At 31.4% G+C, this 16,039-nt stretch overlaps 2 protein-coding genes across 2 annotated transcripts; one reads left to right on the plus strand and one right to left on the minus strand.

Annotated features, from left to right (window-relative positions):
• Positions 1-335: 335 nt before the first annotated feature.
• Positions 336-6,457, plus strand: LOC126769493 (tetra-peptide repeat homeobox protein 1-like). The gene is made up of 2 exons (XM_050488345.1): positions 336-381; positions 5,205-6,457. Exons 1-2 carry the CDS (start codon positions 358-360, stop codon positions 6,399-6,401), a joined length of 1,221 nt encoding a protein of 406 aa, XP_050344302.1. The 5' UTR covers positions 336-357; the 3' UTR covers positions 6,402-6,457.
• Positions 6,458-6,996: 539 nt separating this feature from the next.
• On the minus strand, positions 6,997-13,544 carry LOC126769454 (phosphate-regulating neutral endopeptidase PHEX). Its single transcript, XM_050488265.1, has 14 exons — positions 13,490-13,544; positions 11,427-11,523; positions 11,223-11,317; positions 10,948-11,069; positions 10,695-10,878; positions 10,350-10,611; positions 9,915-10,218; positions 9,508-9,801; positions 9,209-9,406; positions 8,780-8,904; positions 8,239-8,306; positions 7,964-8,094; positions 7,426-7,590; positions 6,997-7,170 (listed from the first exon to the last, which is right to left on the minus strand). Exons 1-14 carry the CDS (start codon positions 13,539-13,541, stop codon positions 6,997-6,999), a joined length of 2,271 nt encoding a protein of 756 aa, XP_050344222.1. The 5' UTR covers positions 13,542-13,544.
• Between the last annotated feature and the right edge of the window lie 2,495 nt (positions 13,545-16,039).

The raw sequence follows: 16,039 nt of genomic DNA on the forward strand, positions 1-16,039 counted from the left end.
TTAAAAACGCTTTTCCTTACGAAAACAAGTTGATTTCTGTATAATTAACTAACTATTACCGAGATGCTTGTAGCTTGGGTTGGTGATATATGCTACGTTATATAGACGTTCTTACAGATTTCAAAATAAGGGCGATAATCGCGTGAATCGTTCTGATAGCCCACCCTTTGACGATGAGATATTGAAAAGTCGTTTTGGGTGCATATGTTGGGCTTGTACTATATAAAGCAGTACGCACTGTTAGGGAACTAGACTGACACCAGGTATCACGTCGATCGGTCGATAGTTTATATATAATCTGTTAAAAAGTAATGTGATTTGGTGAGACGGGATAAAGGAGTTTAATTTTATCTCAAAATGGCAGCGATTCACTTTTTTATGGTATGTTTATTTTTATCTTAGCTAAGTAAAGAAGCTGTAATTTATTTATATCAATTGTTTATGTATGTGTATATAGCTTAAAATGTTTCTTATACTTGGGTGGGTGTTCCTTGTGCTTTGAGTTACTCCCTTAAAGGATTTTTTGTGATATTGTTATTATTGTGCTTATTTTTAAACCGAGTCGGAGACTATATTGAATTTAAAACAAAAATAGGACTACCCTTTCTCTCTGCCTTATTAGGCCCTCATAGTTCAACAACAAAAATGTCTTCTACGAAAACAACAGTAGCAGGATTAATCTCATTGGGTATTTGATTTCTTACTCTTGGTTCAAATTCATTTAAGGAATAGGGAAGTATGGGATAGGGAGTTATATACTATATGTACGTTATATAATTTACATTATATATTTGCGACTTAAATACTTTTACGTTATTTTTAACAGCGTCAAAGAAGAAAAATCAAACATTGTTTACAAGATTTTAGTGAAGTAGGCCACGGCAATCGTGCCTTTCTGCCACTTGCAATCATATTTGGACCACATGACATTAGTTATTCACGTAATGACAATTAATTATTATTGATTTGTAATTATAACAAGCAGTACCGCACGGTTCTACGCTTTAAATTTGTGGAATAAAAATGTACGTGAAATTTAAGTTGTTATAACTTTTGATAGATAACAGATTTGATGGAATAAAGACTAAATGGAACATTAGAATACTTCTTATAATAATCGAATTATTCATATCATACCATTTTTGAATATTACTTTATGACAAACTGACAAAAATAGGTACTAATATTGAACGCTTCTATTTCAATTATTTATATAGATAAGTACCATCTATGACTAATCTACATAATGTTATTAAAGGTAAAAACAACAGAATATTACTAGCAATCCGTGTTAGCTTAATTAAATAAAAATCAGTATGCTTTTTAATATTTAAAGTAATGGAAAATGTGTTACTGCTACGAAATTAAGTTTCGATTCAAATCGGTCTTTATACTTCTATAATTTTAAGACATTATTTTTTTTAATTCAATATTATGTTATACATAATACAAGTCTTAGTATGTACATTCGTGTCATCATCGTATCGGCTTCGCAGAGATAGATAAGGAGATAAATGTATTTTGGACAGGATTTTCGTAAAATCCGTTCTTGGTAAGCGTCTACTTTGGGGAACGAGTGACAAATTTGAAGTCAATCGGGCGGATAGTTTAGATCTCGTGATGAGCTGTATTCCGCTGATACATATACACGTCTACTACGGTTTTGTCCATCTCAAAAATATTTATTTTTAAAAATAGAACACCGTTATCAAATTTTACATTAATAGCATTTATCGAAAATCGTTATACGGCCGGAACGATGACAGGTGGTTAATAAAGCGCGTCATTATGAAAAATTGTAGTCATTTAGATTTTCATGTAGATACATAATTCGAAATTCGAACACGTAATTATATCATTTATTATACCAATAGTCCGTGACTATCTTCCTATTCTAATAAATCATCTGTGTAAACATATAAGGCGTTACATTCGATTTTTTGTTCATATTGTATTTGTGTTAGTATTTATCACGCAATACCAATAATATTTTAAATATTTTAAAGGCGAAAGTGTGAGTTTGTTATTCAATCATCTCTTTAAAGTTTAATTTTTTTTAACTCTAATAAAACTGTTAATTATTTATTAAAACATATCACTGAATTCGACTTGTATTTGCCGCCATGTTGGAAATCATTTGCTCAAAATATATCGTACAGTATTTATAGGCCTTCTATGCGCATTTGTATCATAAATTCATCATTAGGAGATGAAAAAGATTTTGATAGAAAACTTTTATATAAAACGGTTTCATGTTTTCACAATAGATTTATGAAATTAACGAAATTTTGTCTCAGTATCATACATTTTTGTTTACAATTTTTTTTAATACAAAATAAGTTAAATTAATATAATCTGACTGACATCACTGATAATTCGTTATTGCTCTTAAGCGGCGGTTTATTGATTGATATTTTGTTTTTCTTCTTCCAATTGGACTGGTGATGATAGTTATACATACTTTTCAAGGGTTAATGAATGATAAAAGATATCTATTGTATTTTTTTAATGTTTAGCGCACAAAAGAAATTCATTTTACGATAATAATGTTTAATTATTTAGTCTAGTTATATTTATTTCTAGCATTATATAGTATATTTGCATACACAAAATTACTTTAAAAGTAACACGAATATAACTAGTTTCAAGATGCATTAAGTAATAGAAAAAAATCATCATATGTAAGGAAATTCTAAACTAATTACAATTATTTTAATCGATACTGGAAACTTGATTAGAATTTTGCAGTGATAAAATACGATTTAACATTAAATAACCTAAATGAGCATGTTGGTACGAGAAGCCTTCGTTACATCATTTCCTTGGCGTCTGTGTGTGCAGGATACATTAAGTTATATTATTTAACTTAAGTTAGTAGCGTTTAGTAGCGTTACATAAAAGTTTTTATAGTGATTTGTAATTATATCATTAGGAGAAGAGTTGCAATATATAATAATTGCTTGTAGAACGAACTATGCTAAAAATCGCTTTTTAGTAAGAGCATGTGACAATCATAATAAACGCTACACTAGTATAGATATATTTAACGAAAATTTATTTAAGTTCAAAGAAGCTCTAAAAAACTGTATTTGTCAGTAATATACTTATCGTTTTTTTTTTTCTGTTTTAAATTATTTTTAATACTTTATTCATATATCTTAATAAATTGTTAAATAACTTGTTATCGTTAGGTTCACTCCATGTTTGTTTGTATAAATGGAAACTTTGTTGGCTTAAGTGAAATTTATTTTGTTACTAAATTTTATGTATTATATTATGCTGTATGTTTCCCAAATAAATAAAATAAAAAATAAAATAAAAATAGGTTGGTGGATAGAACGATGGATATAAAGCGAAGATCGCGGGCTCCAATTCGGACAAACACCAATGATTTTGCATATGTGTATAATTCTTCAAATGCTCGGCGGTAAAAAAAAATATTCCGAGATATCTTTTACCACCAACCCGGGCTGGAACAATGCGATATTATAAGCTCTATCCTTTATAAAAGGAGACGGGACATTTTCCCAGCTGTGACAGTTAACCAATGATAATATAAATAAAAAAATGCACATTAATGTTATTTACGGTGTCTTAGGATGGGAAAGGCTTTTGGCACTTCAGAGCGTTAAATAGATCGTAGTCTTGAGTGCGTTTCCCGTACCGGTGCTTTATGAGTAAAGAATAAATGGATAATAAGAACTTTGACATTAGTTTTATTACAAGAGTCAGAAAAAATATCTGATGAGAACAGGAGTTTACACACTAAATAGAAGTGTATATTACAAAACATTTTACGAATATACATATAAACATGAAGAATAAGTAAAAATATATTTTCACTTCAATAATATATAAATAATATTATCTAATTAAATATTGCAGCGTAATAATTAAGCATCTCATAATTTCGAGATAAAAACCTAGGTAATATACCTTTATGACAGATCTAGGACATGCGTTGAAATAAACAGCCTAGCTTCCGTGTACAAGGGTCTAGAATCTAAATTAAGTTGAATTTAGTAACATGTTTAATGTTAATGTTACGTAAGTTATGAGACATATTTTGATAATTATAGCAACTATTATATGTTGTTGCGTAGTTCATAGAACTAGAAGCTTATTATAGCATTGATTTTTCTTATATATTAAAAATAGGTAGGCGGACGGTCAAATAGGCCATCTGTGGTATGTGGTCACCATTGCTCATAGACATTGGCGCTGTAAGAAATACACAATAGTACTAAATATTGCTGTTTAGAAGTGGCTATTTGCGAAATATACTTTTAATCGTTATTATAAAGTAACTTTCAAATTATAATAGTAAAATATATGTCACATTATATCAGATTAGATAGACAGATCGCACACAATATATGTATGTTTAATTGTCAAAATGTTAATGATAAATGAACACAATTATAATAAGAAATGAAATAGATATTGAACATTTATATATAGTAACAGAAAAATGCTTATCATTATTACAAGCGAAACTGTATTCGTACCTTGATAGTTAATCGGACTTCGCCTTGACCCAGCACACAAGCAGACATTGATCTATAGTACTGCATAGAACTGTTCACTTTAAGGCCATTGTTACAACCTAGAAAAAAAATTATAATCTTTAATCAAAATTTTCATTCGAGTCAAATATATTGGACCATATCTTGACGAAAAATAATCCATCAATCCAAAAGATTGGCTTACTTACCCTTCGAATAACAAAACCATTGTTATTATGGCAGTAGAATTATTAATGTAACAGTGGCTACCCACTCTAACTAAAAAACTCATATACTTATGTCAGGTAATAGATTTGTGCATTCGTTTTATGGATATTAAAGATTTGTTTATAATTATCATCCAAAGTTATCTATTTATTATTATTACCCATTCTGTACTAATATAGTATAATATATATATAGACAAATATCAAAATCATCCTTGTAGACGATTCTTAATATATATTGTTAAGATTGCGTCATTGGCGTGCTAGTAAATACTTTTTAGATCGATAGAAAAAACTGTAAGCGCCTTATGTGTCAAGTATGCAGAGCATTCACGGTATTTTATTGACTCGCTAGAGGTGTTTTTTTATTAACCTTTCCAGGAATATATAATGGAACTCTTTACACTAAAAATACCGATTTTAAATGTTTTTATTTTGATTAAAACTTTATATGATTAATTTTTTTTTTCAGATGCTGCTTGTAGCAAGCAGCTTATCAGCCAAGGAGGTCGATAAGAAATCAAAGGTGTCAGAACTTCTTGAGAACGGAATCAAAGACGAGCCTGCAGGAAAGCCCGCTAAGAGAGGCATTATTTCCTCTGGTCATGGATACGTATCTTCAGGATTATCTCACGGAATCGGTATCGGTTCTGGTTTATCGCATGGAATCAGCATCGGTTCTGGATTATCTCACGGAATTGGTATCGGTTCCGGTTTGTCTTCGTCAATTGGCCTCGGAGGTATTTCGGGAATAGGATATGGTGGCGGATCAGGCATAGGATTCGGAGGTGGCGCTGGAATCGGAATCGGAGGTGGCGCTGGAATCGGAGTCGGTGTTGGTTCTGGAATAGCAGTCGGTGCTGGCCCTGCAGTGGCGGTCGCTGCCCCGGCTGTTGCTGTCGCGCCCCAAGTACAAACTTCCGTCTCAGTACAACCAAATCCAGTCATTCTTCGTCAAGAAGTACCTAGATTTATTACCCGGACAATCACCAGGGATGTTCAGGTCCCAGTACAAGTTCCCGTTCCAGTACCGGTCGACCGTCAAGTCCCATACCCAGTAAGAGTTCCAGTACCAGTACCAGTCGACAGACCAGTACCAGTTGTTCATAGAGTACCAGTTGAAATAACAAGACAGGTTCCTGTGTACTATGAAAGGAAGGTACCTTACCCGGTCAAGGTTCCAGTATCGGTACCAGTACCGTACCCAGTGACGGTTGAAAAGCAAGTACCAGTAGACAGACCAGTATACGTAGACCGTCAAGTACCCGTTCCACACCCAGTGTACGTCGATCGTCAAGTCAATGTGCCTGTACCTGTGCACGTCGACAGGCCCGTCCCAGTGCCGCATCCAGTGGTCGTAGATAGACCAGTCGCTGTACCACAGCCTGTTGTCGTTGCAAAGCAAGTTGCATCTGTTCCAATATCAACAGGTATTTCTAGCATCGGTGGCTCTCTTGGTGGTTTGTCTTACGGAGGTGGTTTATCATACGGAAGTGGTTTGTCATACGGAGGTGGCTTATCATACGGAAGTGGTTTGTCATACGGTCATGGTTCGTCTGGTCTCATTTCATCCGGATACGGTGTCTCTTCATCCGGCTACGGTATTTCATCTGGCTACGGTCACTCTGGCGGTTTATCTGGATACTCCAAAATCATCAGTAGCCACTAATATTAATCTTTTTAAGAACCCCTTAAAATGTACAAGTTCATTTATAATGATTATTAATACCTGAAATAAATTTATTAAAACTTTCAAACTTGGTTTCATAATATATTTTTTTTTATTTTTCAATCAATATAAAAACATTAAGACCACACATTAATTATTTACAAGTATTAATTAAAATCATTTAAGCTTAACTTCTAGATTTCAAGCTGTATATATTCAACGCCTGTTTAATATTATTACAATATTGACGTTATTTTCAAAATAAGACAATATAAATAATAATTTAAAATAAGAATATTTTTACTCGCTATGATAATCCACTAAAAACACGGTGTTTTATCGTACTCGTATCTTGCTAATAATATAGGAACTACATATACATATGTATAATACTTTTGTTTCTTTTATGTTATATTATTGTCTTTTCGTTGTTTAATAAAATGAATGTAATTTAAAAGCTCTTTTTCATTAATGACTTGTGTAGAGTCTCTTTTCAAACCTATTCAATACAAAAAAAACTATTTACTAAAAAAAAAGAACTAATTCTAATTACAAAATTGCATCATACGAAATATTTTTTTTAGAAATATTTTTTTTAGAAAATTATACATTTTTTGGAAGGGTTCATTGGTGATCCTGGTGGACAGTTCCAAATTCTAGCGAAGTCAGCATTGTTCTGTAACGCACCGCGTGCTCGGAACTGCTGTGGGGAATGTTCATCAGCAAGATCTGCCTTTAATGTATCTTTGGTTGAAACACCGCACCATAGCTGTAATTGAATCAATTGAATCATAACGAGAATCCTTTATATGTATGGTTGACATGTATGACAGGTTCAACTGTCATTTTCCATGTTAAATTTTATGTAAATGATTATTAATTATTAATTAAATGTATAGTAGGTATTTAAAATCATAATATATTGTCCTTTCTAAAAACTACATTTAAGGTTTTAAATAAAGAAATATACTTTGAAATAATTCTTAAAAGTGAGTATATGACGTAGGCTTAAAAAAATACTTACATTTCCAAACGATAGAAAAAATAGTTGTTCAGATGTTAAATGTTCAAAGCCGGGAAGTTTCGGTTCGGGGCCATTCTTCCGAAGGTGTTCTCTGAGTGCGGCCAGTGCCTCCCGAACTCCACCGTTGTCTGCAATATTCTCCCCTAATGTCTTTTTACCATCTACCTACAAATACATTAAGGAATTATTACATATCTAACAAAATATAAAATTATATTTCTTATTATTTGGTTTTGAAAATTTTCGTGTCAATATGGCGTCTGATGGTAAGTGGTCAGTTACTCTTTTATAGACTGAAATTGTTAGGAATTCAAACCACTTCCGATGCCTTCTATGATTCATCAATCACAAATATAAATGTTATGTCCTTGAAGGTACAATTACAAAGTTAATTAAAATTAGAAAAAAATAAAATTAGAAAAACTACCGAGTGAATGATTCTCACCTAAATGAGCTCAGTATTTTAGTACTGGGTATTCTCTTACACTTTAGTAGCTATAAGTAACTAAACTGTTGTTTTGATATTTTAACTACTTACATGTCGATCAATTTCTGGAACGTAGTAGGAAGAATATTGATCAATAAAACATTGCGTTTTGTTAACAAACGAATTTATGGTGTCATTCGACCACCACGGCAATAAATTGCCATTTTTGTCAAACAAGCGGCCTGTGAAATAATATTTTTTATCGTTGTAAATATATGCATGGGAATAAAAAATAGTTTAAGTATACGAAAAAATAAAAATAATAGAAAATTTAAACTTTTAATGACTCTTAGGTTCTGTAATATCAAATTTGTTGTATATCTTACCAAAATTGTCAAAACCGTGAGTTATTTCGTGTCCAAGTACAGTACCAAGTGAGCCATAGTTTAGTGAACTGAAATTATAATAATATTATTTGTTAAAGAATATTGTAAGGTTATGAAAGGTAAGCTATATTTGACTATGTAAATTTAAAACAACGTAAAACGAAATACCACATACTCAAGTCCTAAATCGAAGAATGGGTGTTGTAACATCACTAAAGGCACAGCTGCGTCCAGAATTTCAAAGTTTTGTCATTGAGAAATTATAGCTATATGTAGTTATACATATATTAGATGAAATGTTAATAATTATTGTAAAATTTGCTACCTACTTATTGTGTTTTCTTGAAAAGTATGATACGCATTCACTTCTGTGGGATCAGTGGCCCAACTTCCGTTGTTACCGATCCGAAATTTGTTGAGAGCCTTTTTTATTTTCACTTGTATTATATTAATTAAGTTTTCCAAATGCGTTTTGGTATTCACTTCGATTCCTTCATAATATTTTTCTAATTTTTCAGCATCAAACAACCAGTCAGGAAACCCTACTAATGTCTTCATTTCAATGATCTTTTGATATGTTGCTAATTTTGTATCGTCGTCCATCCATTTGGCTTGACCCACAAGATGGGCAAGTGCATTTTTCATTTCACTTAGCATTACCTCGATCTATAATTTTAATTGATGTCATTGTGATATAACTAAAATTAATCGTTATTAGTAAAGGACCCTGTATTTATTTCAAACTAAAATTTAATAATAAATATTAATTCATAATAGAGAGATTGAAAATAGTAATTATTAAGAATAGAAGTAATAAAATTTAATTCTAATCAGATGGGCAGTACTGTACTTTTTATTTAAAAAAAAGCAATCTGTATTAAGGAGCGATTAATACAAAACATCGACTTACTAAACATTTACTTGTAATTAATTGATTAGAAAGTTAAAGGATTAACTACCTTAAACTAACCTTAGGCTTAGTAATATAGATGAAACGTGGATCAGCGATAGCATACGAGACAGCCATACCTAGCATTTCATTGACTGCACTTGCGCACTGTTGGCTACGAGGCGGTGTATATAAATCATGGTTTCCAAGAGCTTCGTATGATCTTTGAAATAGTATTCGCAGCTCGGTTGTGGTATGAGCTGCCATGACTTCTACCACCTGAGAATTTGAGTCAAATATATTGAGTGTGACGCTTCACATGCATTAATCAAAGAAAACTATTTTAAAAGTTACTTTGTAATTAGTTTAGAATTTAATACCTTAATCCAAACGTAAAGTTCTAATAGAACAGGTGAAGTTTTTGACAGATATGCCGCCATGAGTGCCATATACATTAAATCAGGATCAGATATAAGAATTTTATCATTGTCAAAATCCAGTTTCACATTACTTATATTGAATACACCTTCTAAGTATCGTTTCCAAATAGGTACAGCTGTTCCATTATTATCTCTAACGATCATGTCGGTGTGTGTTTGAATTTCATAAACAGTATATTCTGGTACATTTAAATATTCATCATCCTCACTCGACGTATCATTACTAGCTTCTAGCTAAAACATAATTAGCAGTATGTTTGATTGTAATTTTCAAATAATTATAGAGAACTATTATAATTTTATGGCAAAAAAAAATCAATTAATGGATTATATCAATAAGTTTTCACCTCATACATATCATCGTTTAAATCATGATAGTCATTTGCAGCCAGGAAAATATTCTGATCCAATTGTAATTCAGTTAAATTGGAATCTTTTGGTGCAGTTTCAATGAGAAACAGTTTTATAAGTTCCGCATAATACAGTTTAGAAACATGAGCTATTTTTTCATCTTCTTCATTGATTTCCTCATTTTCGATTTTTTTATAACTTTTAATATCTAGGACATCAATCTTATCATTTTTATATCTTTCGATCTTATTTCTTACTAGATTTCTTTGACCAATATGACGTTTTCTCTCGTTGCGCATGCTATAGAGAATAAAAATTTATAAAATTCTCTAATCGCTTAAGTACTTAAGAAATAAAACATTTTTAAATATCGTAATGAAAGTAATCATGGCAGCGGTTTATTTTTAAAGTAGATCATTTATTCGCTTTACCTTGGAAAAGGATTAGTTGTTTCTGGAGATCCCATAACGAGTTTATAAATGGACGAATTTTTAGGATCAGTAAATATATCAAAGCCAATCAGAACATCCATTCCTAATTGAATTTTAATGTTTATTACCGCTTCTAACCAATCAAAAGCATATGTTGAGTAGTCAGTATCTTCTGTTACATTTATATAAGTAGGATAAGCGGGTAATCCTAATGATTCTAATACTTTTAAAATTGGTTTTAATCCACGTTTGTCCAATGTCTCTAAAATAAAAGCAAATCCTATATTGTATTGGCTGAAGCATCGTGTAACTCGGTCAATATTTTATATATTCCTCTAGCTTTACCTGTGTCCATACACGCAGTATACACATCCTTGGCCTGATTCACAGGCCGTGGTAAGTCACTTGTATTTCTATTTAAAAAGTCCCGTACAGTTGCGTACACCTTAGTTTGCTTATCCCTGAACCAATCATAAGACTGGAATATATCAGGACGAGGATGTTCTTTCGCCCAATTGCCACAAACATACTGATACAAAATTGTTTGTCAATTTAAACATTTAATTTGCAGTTAAGATGATTTAGATTATAGAGTTACCTGATAGAAGTCCTCGCATGGATGTGCTTTAGTGTTCATTGATAAGGCAAGATTAGCAGCTGATCTCAGACATTCTTTACTAAGACATATAGGAATAGGCTTATTGTTTTTTTGCTTAACATCTACAAATATTAATATTTATATACTAATCATCGTAAGAAAATCACACAAAGAATATTTCAATCTACATACATATAATCTACTCGTGCCGTATACTGTAATAATGAAGCTATGACATTATAATATTTTCGTCTAGAAGTGATTTAATTACTCACACAATACTGTCATTATAATAGCTATACTCAAAAGAAGTAACATCAGAATGAAGTAAACGATAGACACAATTTTATTTTTATGTTTTCTTCTAAACCTGAAATGTACAAATAAACAATTTATGTTAAGTGATCTTGAACAGTAGGTATGTTTTGGATATATCTCAAATTTATAATGTTATAAAAGAATTGTATTCGTTTTAATACCGAGCAGTTCTGGAGCCGACGTCTATTAAATATCCCGTTTCACGTAGATCACTTCCATTTTTAAGAGGCGGTATTGTAGAATTAGCACTTGCTGCGCCTAAAGTTAACAAAAAATGACAATAGAAAGAATTTTTTAGGATGGTCTTTTTAAAAAATGGTTTAATTAAGATAAAAGGTAACACAAATTTAGCTTAATATTTCAACATTGAGACGTGTTAGAGGGTGCGTTCATTATAATTATTTTGTTGCTATTTTTATCATTACTATACATAATAAAAAACGCATAGAACTATTATGGACCCAGTATGGACTTCAATGATTAAAACCTTGCGACTGGTGCTAAATGAAATTGATTGACCGTAGGTAATATTGATTTTAAAATACCTGGCGCTAGCCGTGAGTACGATTCATTTTTTGAGTATGAATGCTTCTTCCATGATTACTTAATACTTAACTATTAGTTAGATCTAGTCGAGATAGGTTATCAAATAAATAAAATCGGACACTTTAGAAGTTAGAATTTCAGAAGATAGAAGTCAGAAATCGTTAGAATGACATTTCTGTTTTTCAACTGTTAAGTATAGAAAGCCTATACGTTTTTAAATGCTTTATATTCTTTCCTAGAAAGATAGATTGACTTCTAATTGATTTGACCTTTGTCTAACGATAGTGATAAAGTTAGAAACATTAATCATAACTAGTCTAGAGTCTATCACGACGCCTAAGCTGTCAGCTCTTTAATTCCTGGAATCGCTTTTTTTAATTTCAACTTTATATAAAGTAAATGACAGCATGGTTAATACACCATGTATTTCAGAGAGACTCTTTGGTTTTTCAACTTAATTTTAATACATAAAATAGCAGATAGTATACAATGATAATATTCAACTATGACATTATACTGGTAAAACTTTTGTGAACGTGTTTAGCATGTGCGGAAATTTTACTGGCTTTATGATAATACAAAATGTTTTTTTTTGTTTGTTTATAGTTATTTCAATACAATTTCCATTAACATTAAATGCAATGTAATTATCACTATATCTAGTTCCGTGATAAGCAATGCTTGGACCTGCTTAGACTTATATTTGAACAATTGAAGCGGTATATTATTTCGACAGACTGATATAAAACTTCAAATTATTATCGAAATCGATCTGAAACGTAATAGTTCCCGTGTACCGTTTTCCTATTATTTATTGGGAACGTCTTGTAGTCTTAATAAATGAATAGAATAACCCTTTGTTACTATAAGAGTTACTTACTTTTTACAAAATTTTTAATTACTAAAAATATAATCTTATTACTCTCCCTTGAAGGTGCTAAAATAGTCGATGTCACTTTGAAAATAATATGGGTGAATTTTTGTTTATGTCAATACATACAATACATAAATATAATTAATTATTTATATTGTCTAAGCTTCTAAGTTTTCTAGATCAAATTAGCATATTGCGAATTTGATCTAGAAAACTTAGAAGCGATCAAATTAGCATATTGCGAATTTGAAATTGTTTGTTTTTGTTACCTTATTGTAAAATATATGCAGCATATAATATATTATGGTCATTTTTCAGACAGTTCGCTCTTAATTCTTTTATTAATTTTTCTTTTTATTAAAAGTAAATATAATAAATAGATTAGCATGTTGTTTGATATTGTACAGATCTATATTTTGACGCCCGTGTTGTTTTATCGATTAATCTCTTTTGCGCCTTGTTAATCTTATGAACCTCGCTAAAAAGTCTGTACACTGGCATGACAAATCCTTAGGTAACCTGATGGTAAGTGGTCACCACTGCCCATAGACTTTGCTACTGTAAGTAATATTAAGCATCCATTACATTTGACAAAAGGTTGGCAAGACTTGGATGTTATGTCCCTTGTGCTTAATGTTACGCTGGATTACTCAACCTTCAAACCGGAACACATCAATACTAGTTGTTGCTGTTTGGCGATATGTATGAGTGGGTGGTACCTACCCAGACAGGCCTATATGGCTTTTAGTCGTGAGGGCAAAGAATTTAATTATTATAATAATACATTTTTTATAATAAACTTACGAGTTACTGGTGGTCCCATCGTATCACAGTCGCCTCCAGACCACGCATTCATTTTGAAAATTATATTCACTAATAATCTAGGCGATTTTTAAATATACAATTATCATCCTTATGGCTATAAAATTAAGGGCTATGTTGTTATGTATGCTTCACGGAGTTGCTCATTCTGTTAAGGTCTGTGTGTTCAGTTTCGAGGCATTTAAGTCACTGAAAGCCTGCTGTGGTTGGTTCAACTATTTCTACTTTTTGTAGGGTGACCAAGCCGTCGATCGTATCAATACATATTTGTTATTTGTTTCATGTGTCAATAATGATGAAATTGTCAGTGGATTATTCTAAATCATATCTTGAAGGAGCGATTAAAACTGTGATGGCCTAGTGATTAAAATTCATCTCAATCAATGGCAACGGGTTCTAAGCCAAGGTAATTTTTTTTTTGTTTTATTTTTATCTTGTATTCTTTTTTTATAGATTAGGAAGGGGAACGAGCATATGGGTCACCTGATGGTAAGTGGACACCAACGCCCATAGACATTGGCATTGTAAGAAATGTTAACCGTCGCTTACATCACCAATGCGCCACCAACCTTGGGAACTAAGATGTTATGTCCCTTGTGCCTGTTACACTGGCTCGCTCACCCTTCAAACCGGAACACAACAATACCAAGTACTGCTGTTTTGCGGTAGAATATCTGATGAGTGGTTGGTACCTACACAGATGAGCTTGCACAAAGCTCTAACACCATTTCCCTTCGTGCACATGGTTATGGAAAATATAAGTGCTATATGGCCTAGTTTGTATATCTTACAAGCTATTATTATTTTAAGAGCTTTTCGAGCAGGTAATTAAATGCAACTGAAAAATTATACAAAAAACTTTATTAAATTTTGCAATATTGCTCTGTATTTATCACTGAGGAGATTTATTTTATGGATAGCGAAATAGCTGTTAGTTTTTACTTTAATATGTCCTGCAAATATAAAACCCATGGTTATAACATCAGACCCAGTTCACAGGATAGTTTGATGCGTTCAGCACGCGATGTATAGTGATGTGCCACGGTATCGATTCAACAAGCCATTACTGGGATTTATTCGAATTTATCGCACGAGTTCTCGTCGAGGTTTTCAATTGTGAATGTTTGTTTGTGTTATCTTCATAATAAAATATTATTTGTTATTGTATTTCACTTTCAGTTCATGTTTTAAAATAATATTTACTTTGTAATAAAGATAAATGAATATATAGAGATTTAAAAAGAAAATTTTATATATTTTCCTAACAATTAAAGACAATGAAGTATTTAAGACATTTCATTTAAGCTAAAATTATTAATACATAATTGCGATAGTTGACTGCTTACCCGACTTAAACGCAAAAAAAGGAGGATAGTGTAATATCACCAGACTTTGTTCTTTTAATTTGTTAATGTGGTTTCTTAAATTCAAATAACCATTATACACTACTTTATGTCGTCATAATATATAAATATAATAGTATATAATTGTTATTTATATTTTAATGTATGTTATTAAGTTTGTGTTGTTGAATGTTTATAATATAAATTAAAGAACTGTAAACAATATTTTAATTAATATCTTTTTTTATAATGATTCGTGACAGTTTTTAATTTTTCAAATATATTAAATAAAAACAAACAGATAAAATTATATTTTAATAAAAAAAAAAACGAATTAAATATATTATTTTATACGCGTCCCTATTGCGGAATTTAATTCATTGTTATCATTTTTATCGTATGCCTTAGCGTGTGGGCATAAAATAATTTATGCACATCACTAGATGTTACCAATGGTATGGTATATGCTTTAATGTATATAATATTGAATAATTTAATGTATTGGTCGACACAGTTCACTATATCGGTCATACGAAAACCTGTCAATTAGTGTTGTTGACTCTATGTCAAGGAATTTTGACAAATCATCAATCGATATATAAACACTTTTACGTTAGAATTGTGGTTAAGTCTAAATCTATCAATATCTGTAATTGTATAAATAAAAAAGTGAATTTATTTGTTTGTTTCCACTTTCACCACTCAACGCTTTAGTGAATGTCCTAAATATAATATAATAATATCCATATGTGTCTAGCGAAGCAAGATAGCAGACAGAGAACATTCCTTTTAACAGATCAAAAATAGTAATAGAAATTTTATGCAATTGCACTTTAATCATAAAGTATAACTAAATCATGAAGTAAATAATTTTTATTTTATAGAGTAGGAAGGCGGACGAGCATATGGGCCACCTGATGGTAAGTGGTCACCAACGCCCATTGGCATTGTAAGAAATGGCAACCATCGCCTACATATCCAATGCGCCACCAACCTTGGGAACTAAGATTTTATTTCCCTTGTGCCTGTAATTACACTGGCTCACTCGCCCTTGAAACCGGAACACAACAATTTCAGGTACTGCTGTTTTGCGGTAGAATATATGATGAGTGGGTGGTACCTACCCGGACGAGCTTGCACAAAGCCCTACCACCAGTAATCATATCACAGATAAAATAAAACAAATAAA

The sequence above is a fragment of the Nymphalis io genome, chromosome 7, assembly GCF_905147045.1.
Source record: "Nymphalis io chromosome 7, ilAglIoxx1.1, whole genome shotgun sequence".
Lineage (NCBI taxonomy): Eukaryota > Metazoa > Arthropoda > Insecta > Lepidoptera > Nymphalidae > Nymphalis > Nymphalis io.